At 45.6% G+C, this 18,438-nt stretch overlaps 1 protein-coding gene and 2 pseudogenes across 1 annotated transcript; 1 reads left to right on the top strand and 2 right to left on the bottom strand.

Moving 5' to 3' along the window:
- The first annotated feature begins 1,443 nt into the window (after positions 1-1,443).
- LOC128044826 (60S ribosomal protein L13a-like) lies at positions 1,444-2,065 on the top strand (annotated as a pseudogene).
- Positions 2,066-6,504: 4,439 nt separating this feature from the next.
- LOC128044825 (voltage-dependent anion-selective channel protein 2-like) lies at positions 6,505-9,174 on the bottom strand (annotated as a pseudogene).
- An 853-nt stretch (positions 9,175-10,027) lies between these two features.
- On the bottom strand, positions 10,028-17,467 carry LOC128045233 (intelectin-1-like). The gene is made up of 8 exons (XM_052637732.1): positions 17,456-17,467; positions 17,114-17,177; positions 16,376-16,483; positions 15,179-15,426; positions 14,709-14,867; positions 14,193-14,313; positions 12,982-13,085; positions 10,028-10,180 (listed from the first exon to the last, which is right to left on the bottom strand). The coding sequence occupies exons 1-8, from the start codon at positions 17,465-17,467 to the stop codon at positions 10,028-10,030; spliced, it is 969 nt and encodes a 322-aa protein (XP_052493692.1).
- Between the last annotated feature and the right edge of the window lie 971 nt (positions 17,468-18,438).

The following is an 18,438-nucleotide window of genomic DNA, read 5'->3' as shown; positions in this document are numbered from 1 at the left end:
CTCAGTCGTGTCCAACTCTTTTCGACCTCATGGACTGCAGCACACCAGGCCTCCCTGTCCATCACCAACACCTGGAGTTTACTCAAACTCATGTGCATTGTGTCAGTGATGCCATCCGACATCTCATCTTCTGTCATCCCCTTCTCCTCCAGCCTTCAATCTTTCCCAGCATCAAGGTCTTTTCCAATGAGTCAGTTCTTCTCATCAGGTGGCCAAAGTATTGGAGTTTCAGCTCCAGCATCAGTGCTTCCAATGAATATTCAGGATTGATTTCCTTTAGGATGGACTGGTTGGATCTCCTTGCTATCCAAGGGACTCTCAAGAGTCTTCTACAATACCACACTTCAAAACCATCAGTTCTTCAGCGCTCAACTTTCTTTATAGTCCAACTCTCACATCCATACATGACTACTGGAAAAACCATAGCTATGACTAGATGGACCTTTGTCAGCAAAGAAATGTCTCTGCTTTTTAATATACTGCCTAGGTTTTTCATAACTTTCCTTCCAAGGAGCAAGTGTCTTTTAATTCCATGGCTGCAGTCACTGTCTGCAGTGATTCTGGAGCCCCAAAAATAAAGTCCCTCACTGTTTCCATTGTTTCCCCATCTATCTGCCATGTAGTGATGGGACCAGATGGCATGATTTTGCTTTTCTGAATGTTGAGTTTTAAGCCAACTTTTTCACTCTCTTTCACTTTCATAAGAGGCTCTTCAGTCCTTCTTTGCTTTCTGTCCTAAGTGTGGTATTATCTGTATATCTGAGTTTATTGATATTTCCCTGGCAATCTTGATTCTAGCTTGTGCTTCATCCAGTCCAGCATTTCTCATGGCATACTCTTCATATAAGTTAAATAAGTAGGGTGACAATATACAGCCTTGATGGACTCCTTTCCTTACTTGGAACCAGTCTGTTGTTCTATGTCCATTTCTAACTGTTGCTTCCTGACCTGCATACAGGTTTCTCAGGAGGCAGGTCAGGTGGTCTGGTATTCCCATCTCTTGAAGAATTTTCCATAGTTTGTAGTGATCCTCACAGTCAAATGTTAGTAAGAATGTAAAAGAGTAAATAAATATTTGATTATGAGAGAGTATTGTTTTTTGTGAATTTAGATTCATCACCAATCACCAGTCCATAACAGCATAATTCAAAATCTACTTTAGGAAACAAAATTGTCAGTCTCTGTCTGTGTGGAGAGAGAATAGTGTGACTTAAAGCTGCCCCATTCCAAACTTGCATCCAGTCCAGCTTCTCCCTGTGAACTATTTAGGATTAATTGTTAAAAAAAAAAAAAAAAAAAAACCTCATTGTAAAAAAATTAATACACATACAGAAAAGGATTAAAAGCATAAATAGACAGTTTAATGAATTATGAAAGTAAATACCTATAAATTAAACATCCTGTTTAAGTAACAAAAGTTTCTTTCTCACACGACTGCCAAAGATGGCAGAGGGGCAGGTCCTGGTGTTTGATAGCTGAGGCCATCTCCTGGCCTACCTGGCAGCCACCCTGCCCAAGAAGGTAGTTCTGGGCCAGAAGGTGGTATTCCTGCACTGCTGGGGAATCAGTATTTCCTGGCAGTTTCTACAGAAACAAGTTAAAGTGCCTGGCCTTCCTCTGCAAGCAGGTAAATGCCAACCCCTCCCAAATCCGAACACCCAACTGCATCTTCTGGCTGACAGTGTGAGACATGGTACCCCCAAGACCAGGCAAGGCCAGGCCACTCTGGACCACCTCAAGGTACTTGATGGGATCCCACCACCCTATGACATGAAAAGTGGACAGTGATCCCTGCCATCCTCAAGGTGACGTCTTGACATCTATGTCCATCTGACACCTACGTGCAAGTTTTCCTGCCTAGGGCACCTGGCTCACGAGGCTGACTGGAAGTACGAGGCAGTAGCAGCCACCCTGGAGGAGAAGAGAAAGAAGAAGAGCAACATCCATTAGTGGGGAGGGGGCAGGGAAGCAGCTCAGAAGGCTACAGAAGCAAACTGAAAAGAACATAGAGAAGAAAACTGACAAATTCACAGAGGCCCTCAAGACCCAGGGATTCCTAGCCTGAGACCCGTAAAACTGACTGCTGAGTTTTCAGGAGAAAAGAAACAGAAGTTTCCCAGGGCTCCAAACATATTCCTTCCAGATGACAAATGTCTTCTGAGCCATATCCTTCAAGATGATTTGCAGATAATGAAACCCACAACAGATGGAAGAAGGTACCTGGGGGCTGACCACAAGCAGGTGGGCTCCAGACCAGTTGGAGAAGGTTGATGATGTTGAGTCCCAATTACCCCACCATCAACCAATCAGAAGAGAGTCCACCTGTTGATCTACCTACAGCAACCCTCTTACGCATCTTGCCTTTAAACATTTTTCCCTGAAAGCCAGATGGGAGCTCAGTTCAGTTCAGTCGCTCAGTCGTGTCCGACTCTTTGTGACCCCAAGAATTGCAGCACGCTAGGCCTCCCTGTCCATCACCATCTCCCAGAGTTCACTCAGACTCACGTCCATAGAGTCCGTGATGCCATCCAGCCATCTCATCCTCAGTCGTCCCCTTCTCCTCCTGCCCCCAATCTCTCCCAGCATCAGAGTCTTTTCCAATGAGTAAACTCTTCGCATGAGGATTCAAAGTACTGGAGCTTCAGCTTTAGCATCATTCCTTCCAAAGAAATCCCAGGGTTGATCTCCTTCAGAATGGACTGGTTGGATCTCCTTGCAGTCCAAGGGATTCTCAAGAGTCTTCTCCAACACCACAGTTCAAAAGCATCAATTCTTCAGAGCTCAGCCTTCTTCACAGTCCAACTCTCACATCCATACATGACTACTGGAAAAACCATAGCCTTGACTAGACGGACCTTAGTCGGCAAGGTAATGTCTCTGCTTTTGAATATACTATCTAGGTTGGTCATAACTTTTCTTCCAAGGAGTAAGCATCTCTTAATTTCATGGCTGCAATCACCATCTGCAGTGATTTTGGAGCCCCAAACAATAAAGTCTGACACTGTTTCTACTGTTTCCCCATCTATTTCCCATGAAGTGATGGGACCAGATGCCATGATTTTCGTTTTCTGAATGTTGAGCTTTAAGCCAACTTTTTCGCTCTCCTCTTTCACTTTCATCAAGAGGCTTTTTAGCTCCTCTTCACTTTCTGCCAGAAGGCTGGTGTCATCTGCATATTTGAGGTTATTGATATTTCTCCCAGCAATCTTGATTCCAGCTTGTGTTTCTTCCAGTCCAGCGTTTCTCATGATGTACTCTGCATAGAAGTTAAATAAGCAGGGTGACAATATACAGCCTTGACGTACTCCTTTTCCTATTTGGAACCAGTCTGTTGTTCCATGTCCAGTTCTAACTGTTGCTTCCTGACCTGCATACAGATTTCTCAAGAGGCAGGTTAGGTGGTCTGGTATTCCCATCTCTTTCAGAATTCCCCACAGTTTATTGTGATCCACACAGTCAAAGGCTTTGGCATAGTCAATAAAGCAGAAATAGATGTTTTTCTGGAACTCTCCTGCTTTTTCCATGATCCAATGGATGTTGGCAATTTGACCTCTGGTTCCTCTGCCTTTTCTAAAACCAGCTTGAACATCAGGGAGTTCACGGTTCATGTATTGCTGAAGCCTGGCTTGGAGAATTTTGAGCATTACTTTACTAGCATGTGGATACTCCTCGTCCAAGGTAAGGAGCAGTGGATGTGCTTTGCTGGAGCAGCCGTGAAAAGAATCCCACGCCCAAGGTAAGAAAAACCCAAGTAAGATGGTAGGTGTTGCAAGAGGGCATCAGAGGGCAGACACACTGAAACCATACTCACAGAAAACTAGTCAATCTCGTCACACTAGGACCACAGCCTTGTCTAACGCTATGAAACCAAGCCATTCCTGTGGGGCAACCCAAGATGGGCGGGTCATGGTGGAGACGTCTGACAGAATGTGGTCCACTGGAGAAGGGAATGGCAAGCCACTTCAGTATTCTTGCCTTGAGAACCCCATGAACAGTATGAAAAGGCAAAATGATAGGATACCAAAAGAGGAACTCCCCAGGTCATTAGGTGCCCAATATGCTATTGGAGATCAGTGGAGAAATAACTCCAGAAAGAATGAAGGGATGGAGCCAAAGCAAAAACAATACCCAGTTGTGGATGTGACTGGCAATAGAAGCAAGATCCGATGCTGTAAAGAGCAATATTGCATAGGAACCTGGAATGTTAGGTCCATGAATCAAGGCAAATTGGAAGTGGTCAAACAGGAGATGGCAAGGGTGAACGTCGACATTCTAGGAATCAGCAAACTAAAATGGACTGGAATGGGTGAATTTAACTCAGATGACCATTATATCTACTATTGCGGGGAGGAATCCCTCAGAAGAAATGGAGTAGCCATCATGGTCAACAAGAGTCCAAAATGCAGTACTTGGATGCAATCTCAAAAAGGACAGAATGATCTCTGTTCATCTCCAAGGCAAACCATTCAATATCACAGTTATCCAAGTCTATGCCCCAACCAGTAATGCTGAAGAAACTGAAGTTGAACGGTTTTGTGAGGACCTACAAGACCTTTTAGAACTAACACCCAAAAAAGATGTCCTTTTCATTATAGGGGACTGGAATGCAAAAGTAGGAAGTCAAGAAACACCTGGAGTAACAGGCAAATTTGGCCTTGGAATGCGGAATGAAGCAGGGCAAAGACTAATAGAGTTTTGCCAAGAAAATGCACTGGTCATAGCAAATACCCTCTTCCAACAACACAAGAGAAGACTCTACACACGGACATCACCAGATGGTCAACACCGAAATCAGATTGATTATATTCTTTGCAGCCAAAGATGGAGAAGCTCTATACAGTCAACAAAAACAAGACCAGGAGCTGACTGTGGCTCAGATCATGAACTCCTTATTACCAAATTCAGACTCAAATTGAAGAGAGTAGGGAAAACTGCTAGACCATTCAGGTATGACCTAAATCAAATCCCTTATGATTATACAGTGGAAGTGAGAAATAGATTTAAGGGCCTAGATCTGATAGATAGAGTGGCTGATGAACTATGGACTGAGGTTCGTGACATTGTACAGGAGACAGGGATCAAGACCATCCCCATGGAAAAGAAATGCAAAAAAGCAAAATGGCTGTCTGGGGAGGCCTTACAAATAGCTGTGAAAGGAAGAGAAGTGAAAAGCAAAGGAGAAAAGAAAAGATATAAGCATCTGAATGCAGAGTTCCAAAGAATAGCAAGAAGAGATAAGAAAGCCTTCTTCAGTGATCAATGCAAAGAAACAGAGGAAAAGAACAGAAGGGGAAAGACTAGAGACCTCTTCAAGAAAATTAGAGATACCAAGGGAATATTTCATGCAAAGATGGGCTCGATAAAGGACAGAAATGGTATGGACCTAACAGAAGCAGAAGATATTAAGAAGAGGTGGCAAGAATACACGGAAAAACTGTACAAAAAAGATCTTCATGACTCAGATAATCACGATGATGTGATCACTAATCTAGAGCCAGACATCTTGGAATGTGAAGACAAGTGGGCCTTAGAAAGCATCACTATGAACAAAGCTAGTGGAGGTGATGGAATTCCAGTTGAGCTGTTTAAAATCCTGAAAGATGATGTTGTGAAAGTGCTGCACTCAATATCCCAGCAAATTTGGAAAACTCAGCAATGGCCACAGGACTGGAAAAGTCAGTTTTCATTCCAATTGCAAAGAAGCTATCTAAACCATATCTTTTTGGGGGTTTACACAGACAGGTTTGATTAAATCATTGACTAGGTGTCAGGATACATTTAACAGGAGGCTTCCTGTGTGCTGTTTCATTTCTGTCAGGAATTCTCTGCTCCTTATTAATTCCTGAATACTCAGGAATTAAGAGGAGAGGAAAGCCTCTCCCAGGGGCTGAAGAATCCAGGCATTTCCTTCATTAGTTTTTCTATACAGTGATAAGCATCCTCTTTCTCCCTATGAACCTTACGGTAAAAGTGATTGCTTACAAATCTCTCTCTTTAGTATGGATTGCCTATGTTTTGTAAGTCTGAAACTTTAATCTTTATCTTTGCTAAGAATAACAACTTTGTAAGACAGTATATATACACACACCATGTTAATTAAAACACCTTTGCTCCATCAGAGCTCTGATCGCAGTGTCTTTCTTTATCTTTCTCTCTCCCTCTCTTTTTCAGGCTGATCCCTTGGAGCACAGAGGCCCTCTGAGTTCACGTTCCTGCCCGGGCTTCTAAGACCCTCTTGAGAGGGCGCTCTGTGTCTTCACTCCATCAGGAGGGCGCCTAAGGCCTCCGTGAACAGAGCAAGTCCCATGTCAGGGGCTTTGGCTTTCTGCGTAATCCAAGGAATATCAGCCTCTTTCTCTCTCCTTTACTTTCATATTGGTCGACTCCAGACCACCAGGTTCTGGTCCATTAAAGGACCGCAACAACTAGGGAAATTGATTCAACCTTCCAACCCTCTTCTCTTCAGGAGAGTCAGGGTGAATGGGCTTGAAAGTTTCAATCCTCTCATTTCAAGGCAGATTCTAACTTCATTAACATGACTGAAGATCTCTGAGGCAGAGTCTGAATGTAGCCCATTCCAACTGAACTAGAATTGTTGGTTTTTGCAGAAACAGAAGCAGTGGGTTCTGATTGATATTATCTGCAATGTTCAAATAAGTCCAGCTGGTACATAGTGCCCAAGCAAGATTCACCCAGGTGTCAAGATAAATTTCTTTCTGATAAATTGATCCTCCAAATTCTGTCCACAGAATCACACCAGAGCTTGTAGCTGGATGTCCCCAGTCTGTAATGCATTGTAAAGTTATCCCTTGTCAGCTTGGATTTGGCACTGTCCCAGATCATGGGCTGGAATCCAAAAGCCAGACCTCACAGTCAAAGACAGTTGAATCACGGATTGCAGGTTCATCAAAATCCTAGTCAACATCACAAACATACTGTCTTGTAAGAAGACTTGATTTTACCATTTTTCTTTACGATGTTAGTGTGAGATTCAAACTTTGACAAATCTGGCTCCCATTTGTAATTTAATTCTGTTCCCAGAGTGTTGTCAGTGTTGCATTGTTCTGTGATCGATCATACAGTGTATGTATTTGGTCTGCAAGCTGCCAGGAACATGACCTGTGTATTAGATGATTCGGGTGCTGACCATGCCTTGTCAGTGCGTCATTTTATTTTCACATCGTGACAACACCAAACCAAATCCTTCATTGAGAATATCTCTGGCAGATTTGCCAAGGTCTGCATATGTAGATGAATGCACATTGCTCACACACTGAGTTCTGTGTATAGGTCTGATGGCAAGACTGTGAGAAGAGGTGGTCCGGTGTCTCCTCAGGTAAGTTCTGCAGCCACAGCTGAGGCCACAGTGTTTGCTCTGAGTTGAGCAGCAGCTATCTTGGTTGGAAGGTGAAGTGAAAGCCCTGTGGTTGTTCTTGGCTAAACCTGATTTGTATGGCAGTTGGTCAACAATGGTTAATGTACAGTTGACCCTAGAACAATGTGTGAATTGTGGTCACCAATCCTCCAAACAGTCTAAAATCCACATATAACTTATGGTTGGTCATTTGTACCCATAGTTTCTTCATATCTGCAGTTCCTCTGGGTCTGTGTTCCACATCTGCAGATTCAACAAGTCATGAATTGTGTGCTGTGCTGTGCTTAGTATCTCAGTCATGTCCGACTCTTTGTGACCCCATGGACTGTAGCCCATCAGGCACCTCTGTTCGTGGGAATTCTCCATGCAAGAATACTGGAGTGGGTAGCTTATCCCTTCTCCAGGGGATCTTCATGAATTGTGCAGTACTATGGAAGCAGGAGGAAAAGGGGATGACCGAGGATGAGATGGCTGGATGGCATCACGGACTCGATGGACGTGAGTCTGAGTGAACTCCGGGAGATGATGATGGACAGGGAGGCCTGGCGTGCTGTGATTCATGGGGTTGCAAAGAGTTGGACATGACTGAGCGACTGAACTGAACTGAACTGATGTGATTTAATATTGGAAAAATCCAACATATAAGTGGACGAGCACAGTTCAAACCAGCTTTGCTCATGGGTCAGCTGTGTTTGCCTTTTTCCAGTATCTTCTCTTTTTTCCACCTCCCTAATAAATCTTTCCCCCTTACTAATTCATTCCTAATTTCCATCCTTCTCTTTTATCCCTTCTTTCTTACTCCTTTTTGTTGCCTCTTGCCTTATTTCTCTCTCTTTTTGTCAGGTTGCTACAAATCCCAGCTTGAATCTGCTAGATGTGTAAAGCCAAGCTACTGATGCGGGATTGTGCTGAAGGAAAGTGCAGCATTTACTGAAGACTCAAGCAAGGAGTTTGGGTAGCTAATGCTCAAATCCTGAAAGTGAAGGAAGAGAGCGAAAAAGTTGGCTTAAAGCTCAACATTCAGAAAACGAAAATCATGGCATCTGGTCCCATCACTTCATGGGAAATAGATGGGGAAACAGTAGAAACAGTGTCAGACTTTATTTTGGGGGCTCCAAAATCACTGCAGATGGTGATTGCAGCCATGAAATTAAGAGACGCTTACTCCTTGGAAGAAAAGTTATGACCAACCTAGATAGTATATTCAAAAGCAGAGACATTACTTTGCCGACTAAGGTCCATCTAGTCAAGGCTATGGTTTTTCCAGTAGTCATGTATGGATGTGAGAGTTGGACTGTGAAGAAGGCTGAGCGCCGAAGAATTGATGCTTTTGAACTGTGGTGTTGGAGAAGACTCTTGAGAGTCCCTTGGACTGCAAGGAGATTCAACCAGTCCATTCTGAAGGAGATCAACCCTGGGATTTCTTTGGAAGGAATGATGCTAAAGCTGAAGCTCCAGTACTTTGGCCACCTCATGCAAAGAGTCGACTCATTGGAAAAGACTCTGATGCTGGGAGAGATTGGGGGCAGGAGGAGAAAGGGACGACCGAGGATGAGATGGCTGGATGGCATCACGGACTCTATGGACGTGAGTCTGAGTGAACTCCGGGAGATGGTGATGAACCAGGAGGCCTGGCGTGATGCAATTCATGGGGTCACAAAGCGTCAGACACGACTGAGTGACTGAACTGAACTGAGAGAGCTTCAGGTTTGGTGAATATGTGGAGATAGGGAAGAAACGCTTCAGGGCAAGGAAGCTCTGGGCCCTTCACCTGAACTGGCTCCAGCTGTCTCTTCCATCTGGCTATTCCTGAGTTATACCCTTTTCTAATAAACTCACCATCTAGTAGATAAAATGTTTCATTGAGTTTTCTGAGCCACTCTAGAAATTTAATTGAACCCAAGGAGGGATTCACTGGAACCTCCAATCTACAGCCAGTCAGTCAAAGCACAGGTGACAATCTGGACTTGCAACCGGTGTCTGGAGTAGGGGATTCAAGGGACAGACTTGTACAACTGAGCCCTTCACATGGGGATCTGACGCTGTCTCCTGGTAGACTGGGTCAAAATGGAGTTGAGTTGTAGGACATCCCACTAGGTGTCAGTGAATTCCTTGGTATTGTGAGAACCCTCCCGAAAACAGAGATGTTGCAAATAGTACCAAATCATTTTAGAGACACTGTCCCAACTGTCAAAATTGGAGGAATAAAGGAAATGGACAGCTGTGACCTCAATTTCTTTTTTTCCTACTGGAACTAAATAATAATCAGCTTTTCCTCTTTAAGATACTTATGCAGAGAGCTTAATTTCACTAACCAATAACAGAATGGTAGGAAAATTAAGAATGATTTTTCCCTGCTCCTCAGTCTCCCATAGGGGTTCCCTAGAAAGAGAAGCAAATGTGTGTCTTGGATACCTGAGACTAGAAGTTCCAAACTCTGAAAGTCTAAAGTAGAAATCACCAGCTTACAAGGTTTTATTGTAAAACATCACTCCAGGTTTCAATTTGTAAAAGGAATTAAAAGAAACTGAGAGTCACAAAGTGCACAAAGTGATGTAATTTATTCCCTTCCCCTCCTTGTTAGCATTCCATTTTTCCCTTTCTGAGGGTCTGGGCTTAGGAGCTGGCTTTCTGTCTCACACCACACAGCTCTCAGCGGTAGAACAGGAGCACAGCTGCTTCAGTGATCTCCCGGCTGGAGCTGTAACCCTTGTGAGCTCCGTATCCGTTCCAATCAAAGGAGGAGAAATCCCCACACTGCCAGGGACTGCTCTCTGGGAAGTATCCTCCTCCACCGATGCAGTGCTAGGGGGCAGGGAGAAGACACAACAAGGGGTTGGCTGTGGACACACCAGGGAGCTCTTAATGGTCAAATCCCCTGTAAGTGTGGTCTTCTTCCTACTTGCCTTGACCCCTCCCCTGAAAAAACCTTTCCCTCCAGTGGACTCTGAAACCATGCTTTCCTGAATTCCTTTCTACTTTCCTTCATGCTTATTCTCAGACCCCCTCAACCATGCTTTTTCCTCAATGGATCCCCTAAAGGCTATTGATTCCTCACAATTCTGTCCACACCTCACTCTCCTGATGATTGTCTGTCTTCTCCCATGACTTTTGCTAGAACCAGCATAATCATCTATTGCCAAGATATACTCCTAAATCTGAATGACCAGCCAGGTATTTTCTGGGCTTGAAACCCCATATCCAGCTGCCCTGTGAATGTCTCCACCTACATATCACTAAATCTAAAACTCCACTTAAGCAAAACAAAACTAATTCGCTCTCTTGCTGCCCTTGAATCTGTTTCTCCTCCTGTCACCCGTCTTAATTGATAGCACTCAACCACCCAAAACAAAACCCTGAAGTCTGTTGCCTCTTTCACTTCCCGTCCGCCACGTTCATTTAATCATCAAGAACTGCTGGTTTCACTGTCTAGGCATCCATGCTTGCTCTTTTAAATTTATCAAGGCCACCCTGGCTCAGGTCCTCAGTATTTCACACCTGTACCTTTACACCTGCCTCATGGTCTCACTGGAGAAGGCCATGGCACCCCACTCCAGTTCTCTTGCCTGGAAAGTCCCATGGATGGAGGAGCCTGGTGGGCTGCAGTCCATGGGGTCGCTAAGAGTCGGGCACGACTGAGCAACTTCACTTTCGCTTTTCACTTTCATGCATTGGAGAGGGAAATGGCAACCCACTCCAGTGTTCTTGCCTGGAGAGTCCCAGAGACGGAGGAACCTAGTAGGCGGCCATCTGTGGGGTCGCACAGAGTCGGACACGGCTGAAGAGACTTAGCAGCAGCAGCATGGTCTCACTGACTCTTATTTCCCTGCTCTTGAATGATCAGGTCACTAATCTGTTCAAACTCCTCTGATGTGTCCCCTAACATCAGATTATAGGTGTCCCATCACCTATAACATAAACTCTGTGTCCTGAACATAATTCAAAAGCCCCTCCTTGCCCTAGTTCTTGCAAGTATTTCCAGCATCAGCTCTTGATTCTACACCATGTGCATACCATGATACAATTTACATAACAGCTCACTGCCCCCTCAACACACCATGGTCTATTAAATCCCAGTGATTTTGAACATGTCAGTCACTCATGCTCAAGGACACTACTCTGTCCCTTGCTGCCTATTGAATTTTACACACATCTTTCCACATTCAGCAAAGATGTCACCTTCCTTCAGAATCAACTGTGTGCCATTAGCACAGGTAGCAGCTCCTGTATTGTGTTCCCGGAGCCCCTTGTTTGTGTTGCTATCACAGGCGATACCACATGAGGTTGCAATCGTGCATTTATATCTCTCTCCCACTCAGTCTGAGCTCCTTAGGATGACTCTGTCAGCTTTACATCTCTAATGGCTGCACTTTGTAGGTTCCCTAGCATGTATTTTTAAGGAATCAGTGCTTGCAAGGGTACATGCAAATGAGCATTAATGAGCAAGATAAGGCTCCTTGGAAGCCAGTGTAGGGGGAACACGTCTCACCCTACTCCCAGAGCCCACACCTGCATCATCCTCCAAATCATAATCTAGGAGCCTTCCATGAAGACACAGCTATCACACCTCGACCGAGAAATGGACAACTGGTAACTGAATGGGGAAGTGAAGATGTCCTTGACTTCAGGGTCACGTTTCTCAGACGGACAGGTGTGGAAGGAAAAGGTACTGAATGAATATCCTTGTTCTTAGAGCTCTGACTCTCTCTTCCTCCTGCCCCCCAGCCATAAATGTCCTTCAGAGACAGTCTCCACTAACCACAACTGCGGTGCTCTCTCCTCAATACTGGGAAAAAATAAAAACAGAAACTTTCTACATTGAATGTAGAATAGCATCATGATCTCGACACAGGAAAATACTTCTTAAACACAGCATCAAAGTACTAATCATACGTGAGAATACAGATAAATTGGACTTCAATACAGGAAATTATATCCATTAGACAAAGGTACAAACTTTCAGTTATAAAATTACTTCCTGGGGAATGTAAAGTATAGACTAGTGACTATAGTTAATAATACTGATGGGTACACTGAAAAGTTACTAAGAGAGTAGATATTAAAATTTTTTATCACAACACAAAAGAATTTGAAACTATTTGTGGTGGTGGGTGTTGACTAGAGTTACTGTGATGATCATTTCAAAATACATAAAAATATAGAATCATTATGTTATATACTTGAAGCTAATAAAATGTTTTATGTCCATTGAATCTCAATTTAAAAGCAATGCTGCTACTGCTGCTAAGTCGCTTCAGTCATGTCCAACTCTGTGAGACCCCATAGACAGACGCCCCCATAGACGAGGCTCCCCAGTCCCTGGGATTCTCCAGGCAAGAACACTGGAGTGGGTTGCCATTTCCTTCTCCAGTGCATGAAACTGAAAAGTGAAAGTGAAGATGCTCAGTCATGCCTGACTCTTCGCGACCCCATGGACTACAGCCTACCAGGCTCCTCAATAGTAACAATTTTAAAAGTATGTCCACAAAATACCAGCAAAAGAATAAAATGCAAGCCAAGGAGATTTACATTAAAACATCCCAATCAAGTGTTTCCCTGCACACGTAGACACACACGCACAAGCCAGGGATCATCCCTAAACTCACGAACTCAGTGTTGCAGCCAGTGACTCTCATCCCAGCACACAGGGCATTGGCAGCTCCCTCATTGTTAAACACCCTGAACTGGACAAATCCTGCAACAAATTCTCCTGGAAAAGAGAGGCAGAGAAAGGCCTAAGTATTCAAAGGATGAACTGGAAACAATTTCCCTTTGACCAGCCCAGGGATTCCCTAAATCAACAGGTCAGGTTACAGCCCAGCACTCCAAGCTTAGGAGACGAAACCCAGCACCTCTGTGGACAGCGGCTGCTACATGCTGGCTCTGAATTTGGCTGGAAGGGAACCTCCTTCCATCTGAGCTAACAAGACCAAGGCTTATGTTCACAAGAGTCACTTGTCTGCCTAGGGCTCATAGGAGAAATTAGAGTCCACTGAGAGATCAGCAAGAAGACCTCCAGAGGTCCAGCAGGAATAAGCAATGATCAGAAGTGGCCATCGATTCATGTCAATGTATGGCAAAACCAATACAGTATTGTAAAGTAAAATAAAGTAAAAATTAAAAAAAAAAAAAGAAGTTGCCATCGGTTTCTGCTGGCACACTTCTCATCCAATTACCATGACTTTATTTGCCCTACCTACCATTACCTGCTCTCATTGAAACAGTAAATGTAAAAACTGATGGTTCGCATTTTCCCACCAAACATTAACTTTAGTAGTGTTAGTCTCAGTCGTGGTCGACTCTTTGTGACACCACAGAATGCAGCCCGCCAGGTTCCTCTGTCCTAGAGATTTTCCCGGCAAGAATACTGGAATGGGTAGCCATTTCCTTCTCCAGGGGACCTTCCCTACTGAGGTATCAAACCCACGTCTCCTGTTTTATCATGCTGAAAAAATGTCTTCTTTCAAATAATAGCTATCCATCATAACAAAAACAAATTTTTCTCACTACTTTCCAAGTAATTCTCACCTGGGAACATTAGCCTGCCTTTTTGTGTGTAACTATTATGTCACACAGTATATTGATTAAGAGGTCTGGCTTTATATTCTCTACAATGGAGAGGACAGTAATTCTAACTCCATAGATTTCTCAGGATGATTAAATGACACAAAACCATGTCAAGTTTCTAGAAAACAGTTTGGTGTGTTGTATTGATATCTCTTCCATAAATGCCGGCAATCATTAATTGTTGTCATTTACCCTTCCCCCAAGAGTGCAGCAAAGGATTGATGACTGGGTTTTGGAAGCAGATACTCACGCTGACCATTTGGTGAGTAATAAGATGCAGTTTTCTCAGCATCACCAAAGTCATAGTCGACAGGAATGGCTGGGCCGTTGTCAGTCCAGCACTTCCCTGCTCCATACTTCACTGGGAATTTCTACAGGGACGAAAATACAGATTGAGGAGAGTAGAGATACTGCTGTACTGGGAAGTAGAGGATTTAATGCCCTCAGGTGGCATTATTCAGACAACAGTCTGAATGATAGGGATTCTTTGCCATCCCTACTCATAGCTCAGAACCTAACCAGCCTCAAGACCCTTGTTTTTCTCCCTCTTTACCCACTCCCTTCTTCCCCGGAGCTTCTTGTGCTTCCTGGCTCACAGTTCCTCTGAGAGGCAGCACCTTAGTTCACAGGGACCCAGAGGTAGGAGAAAGCCAAGCAGAGGTTCCTCTTAGTGCAATGACCAGAGCAGACTTACTCCTCATTCAAAACATTGGTTCTCTGTTCACCAGAAGACCACCCCCTACCCCCAGCCAGCAGCCCCATGTACCTGGTAGAGTCCAAACAGATTATGCCCCAGTCTCCGGAAGAAGCCCGTGTGGGTGTGGTACCTCAGCAGGGAGCTGTTTCTCCAGTGCTGCAGGGGGGACTTGTTGGGCACATGCCAGATGCCCAGGTCCTGGGCCTGGATGTCGTAGTAGCCAGGGTTCTGCAGAGGGACACACACTCAGCCTTACTGACCTGGGAGGTGCCACCAGCCAAAGACAGACATACACAACCCTCACTTGAGCTGAGAGCTGTGGGCTTCAGCAGTGCTCAGAAACCCAACCTCCTCCAGCAGACGATGAGGCCCCACCACCCAAACAGCCTTGGTGGGAGGAAGCTGTGATTCAAGACATGGGCTTCTGTCTGTCATCTTCTCCAGCCCCACCTCCACCTCCCTGTCTCCCGCCCTCCCTTCCACATGCTCTGCTCTGGCCGCACCCCGCTCCCCATCCTTCCCACCTGGGTGCTCAGTACCTTGTAGTCATCGCTGGTGGCGGCCTCTGCAGACCCAAACGTGTTGTAATTGGCCCAGTTGCCGTCCCCCTCTGGGTAGTCAGCCCTGTTGCCCTGCTGACTGGACCAGCGATCTCCCAACGTGCATTTCCCACGCATGTTGTTCTCATGGACGCTGGCCACCAGGGTCCAGCCACCACCCCCAGAGGTCATGTCACAGAAGGTCTGGTAGACGACACCATTCTCAGTGCGGAGGTGATACAGGCCATCTGCAGAGGGAACCAGCCAGAGACCCCCCTGTCTGAGAACAGGGAATCCCTGTCAGGCCCCATCACCAGGAAGAATTTGGGAAGTCAGAAGCGTATCCTGAAGGCTCCTACACACACCCATTTCTTGAGGACAGTTCTCTGTGGGTAATCTTAGAGCAGAAACACTGACTGCCTTTGTTCCAGGCTTCCTTTTCAAAAAGGCTTTATAAAGCAAGCATCCAAGAAGACAGAGATGTATCTCCCTCTGGATAGAGCCTCCTTCTGACCACCCGAGGCCTGCTAAGAGCACCTGACCACATCTCAAGTCCACATCAGGATGTGGCCTCTGCAACTCAGAGCTAAGGGCAGGCGTGGTCACTGCCCATTTTATGAGATTCGGATTCCCTAAGTGCAGACTTCCTCCTCATACTCAGCCCCAAAGAAAATAAGCTGTAATATCAGAAAAGACTTGTACTTGCTTGATGATTCCAATTTATGAGCTGCTTGGCAAGCAAATTACATGTGCAGATATCTCCTGGACCTCTTCACATCACTGTGATGGGACAGGACCAGAGAAACAGCACAGGAAAAAGCTGATGCTCTGGCTACTTCTGCATTAGTGAGTAATAAAGGACTATGTCTCTGTCTGCCAGAATCTATGACACTGGGGCAGACTAACTATTTAGCTTACTTACAAGAAGGAGGAAATCTTAAGTCATCAGAGCTCTGGTCGCCAAACTAAGAGTCACCAGGAACACCAGAAACATTCTCCCTGTGTTCAGAAAATCATGTCTCCTACAACTAAATGGGACCCAAAAGCCTCAAAATTCCCACTGGAAATATCCTAGACTGGAACCTGGAGTCAGAGCAGACAGGAGTGGTAGGCACACCCCTTTTGATCTCCATGACCAGGATCTGTAGCAAAAAAAGGGGCCAAAAGGAGAGGATGCTGAGTTGGTTTATTACTCACCACCTGCGCTATGGCAACTTTCTTTGATTTCCTTGCAGGTTCTGGGCAGGAAAGACAGGAAAGGGGCACAGATTTCGTCCCCCCAGAACTTCCCAACAGAAGGGGTCACTGTAGAGGATGTGAGGATAATTCTCATTAATAGTGTTGCACGGCTCACTCCAGCCTTCCTGGTCATTGACTCCCAGCTCCTTTCTCCTTCACAGGCTCATCACTGGGCTTTGCAGGCCCCGAGGTCAGTGTCTTCTCTGCTAAGACTAGCTGAGCCACCATCTAGTACAGGCTTAACTCAACCTGCATTCTTCTCCACAACTAATTAAACACGAAAATTCTCTTTATGCCTATTGTGATAAATGGAATTGTGAGGATGAGGATTCGGGAAGAATGTTCCCTGGACACAACCCTGACCACCAAGCACCCTCTGGAAATCCCAAAGCCAAGGCCACGGGAGCAGGAGCAGCTAGAAGAAAACAGTCTTCGTCTCTATGACTCCCCTGAGCCCCCTCAGCCATACAGAGACACAGACTGGGGCCCCAGGACAGGGCTTAGCTTCAGACCAAACATCCAGAGAGACAGCAACCAACACTAGGCCACAGCTCAATTTGGCTGCAAAGCGCGGCTTCTCTGCATCTCCACGACTCCCCTCTGGGCCAGAACATCAGCATCCAGCCCAGCTCCACTCCCTCTGCTCCGCTGTGCACCTGGGTGAGCTCATGAAACTGCTGCTCCTGAGTGACCTACCTGCACCCCGCCCTCTGGCGGCCAGAGAGAGGAACAGCAGGAGGCAGAATCTGGCACCTGGCCCCTAAAGAAAGCAGGTGCAGAACATCATTGGCGGGTTCATTCTTTCTCTCCCTTCCACCCTTGTTGATCCATCGTTTTTCATCTTCCCATTATGATCTCTGAACTTTCTGCATATGGAAACCTCAAATGGAAAGTGATGGGATTCTGAGCATTCTCGAACCCCCTCGAATAGACCCCACCTCATCCAAGCAACTTAGAAGCAGCATCCCACCCTCAAATCCTTAAGGGCCCACAGGTTCCTTTCTCTGAAACTCTGCATCCCTGAGACCAAGATCAGACCTGAGCGGGCATCGTGGCTCCCCACACACTCGGATCTTGTCTCAGACTCCGTTTCCTCTCAGCATGGAGAGCTATCCCCTTCCTTCCTCGCAGATGCCAGGAGCTGAGACTTCCCTGCCAGGTGCAGACTCAGAGCTACTGCCTCTGCAGAGAGTCCTGACATGAGTGAAGTGCTGAGCCTTTATGGGGAGAGCAAAGCATGTGGGCCCTGCCCATCCCAGGCCACTTTGAGCTGCAAGCCCCTCCCTCAGGCTTTCTTCCCTTGAAGGTTCCTAAGCCTCGGCTCCAGCAATGAGAAGGATTGTGTAACTGTCTGGAGGGGCAGGAGGCAGCAGTCTTGGTCACACAGGTGACACTCACCATGAGGAGGGCGAGCCCTGCAGGGTTAGAGCACACACAGTGTTGCCTTCCATAACAGACTCTCGGGATGGATGGGACCTCAGGGTTCTCCCCTGCAGCCTGTCCTGCTCCCACCTCAGTCAATGCTCCAGGGCCTCACACACCTCCATCAGGTTGTCATCCTTCCAGTCTCTCCTGAAACTTCTCCATGAAGCCCGCCCTGCACCCCCACCCCAGGCAAGGCTGACGGATACTCCCCTGGCCTAATAGGGACTTTGTCACCCGAAATATGACATGTGCCACACTGTCACATCATTCGGTTTTAATTTGGAGGCTGAAATCATTGAAAATTTACAGAATATTGCGAAAATAAGAGCAGTGCGAAGACACACATATAGCCTCTACCCAGATCCCCTGTTAGTTTGTATTCTACCCAATTTGCTTTATCATGCATGCCTTCTCTCTTTATGCACACAAAAACTCACACAGCCTTTCTTTCTTCAACATATTGAGGATAAGCTACATATATGAAGGCCTTTTCCCTAGAGAAGTGTGTCCTTTCCCAATACAGATATTCTCATATTAACCACAGTGCAATTATCAACTTCTATCATTAATTCTTTTTAATGTAACTGGTACTTTGC

This window comes from Budorcas taxicolor, chromosome 3 (assembly GCF_023091745.1).
Source record: "Budorcas taxicolor isolate Tak-1 chromosome 3, Takin1.1, whole genome shotgun sequence".
In the NCBI taxonomy this organism is placed as follows: Eukaryota; Metazoa; Chordata; class Mammalia; order Artiodactyla; family Bovidae; genus Budorcas; species Budorcas taxicolor.
This window is presented reverse-complemented; position numbering and strand designations above follow the sequence as displayed.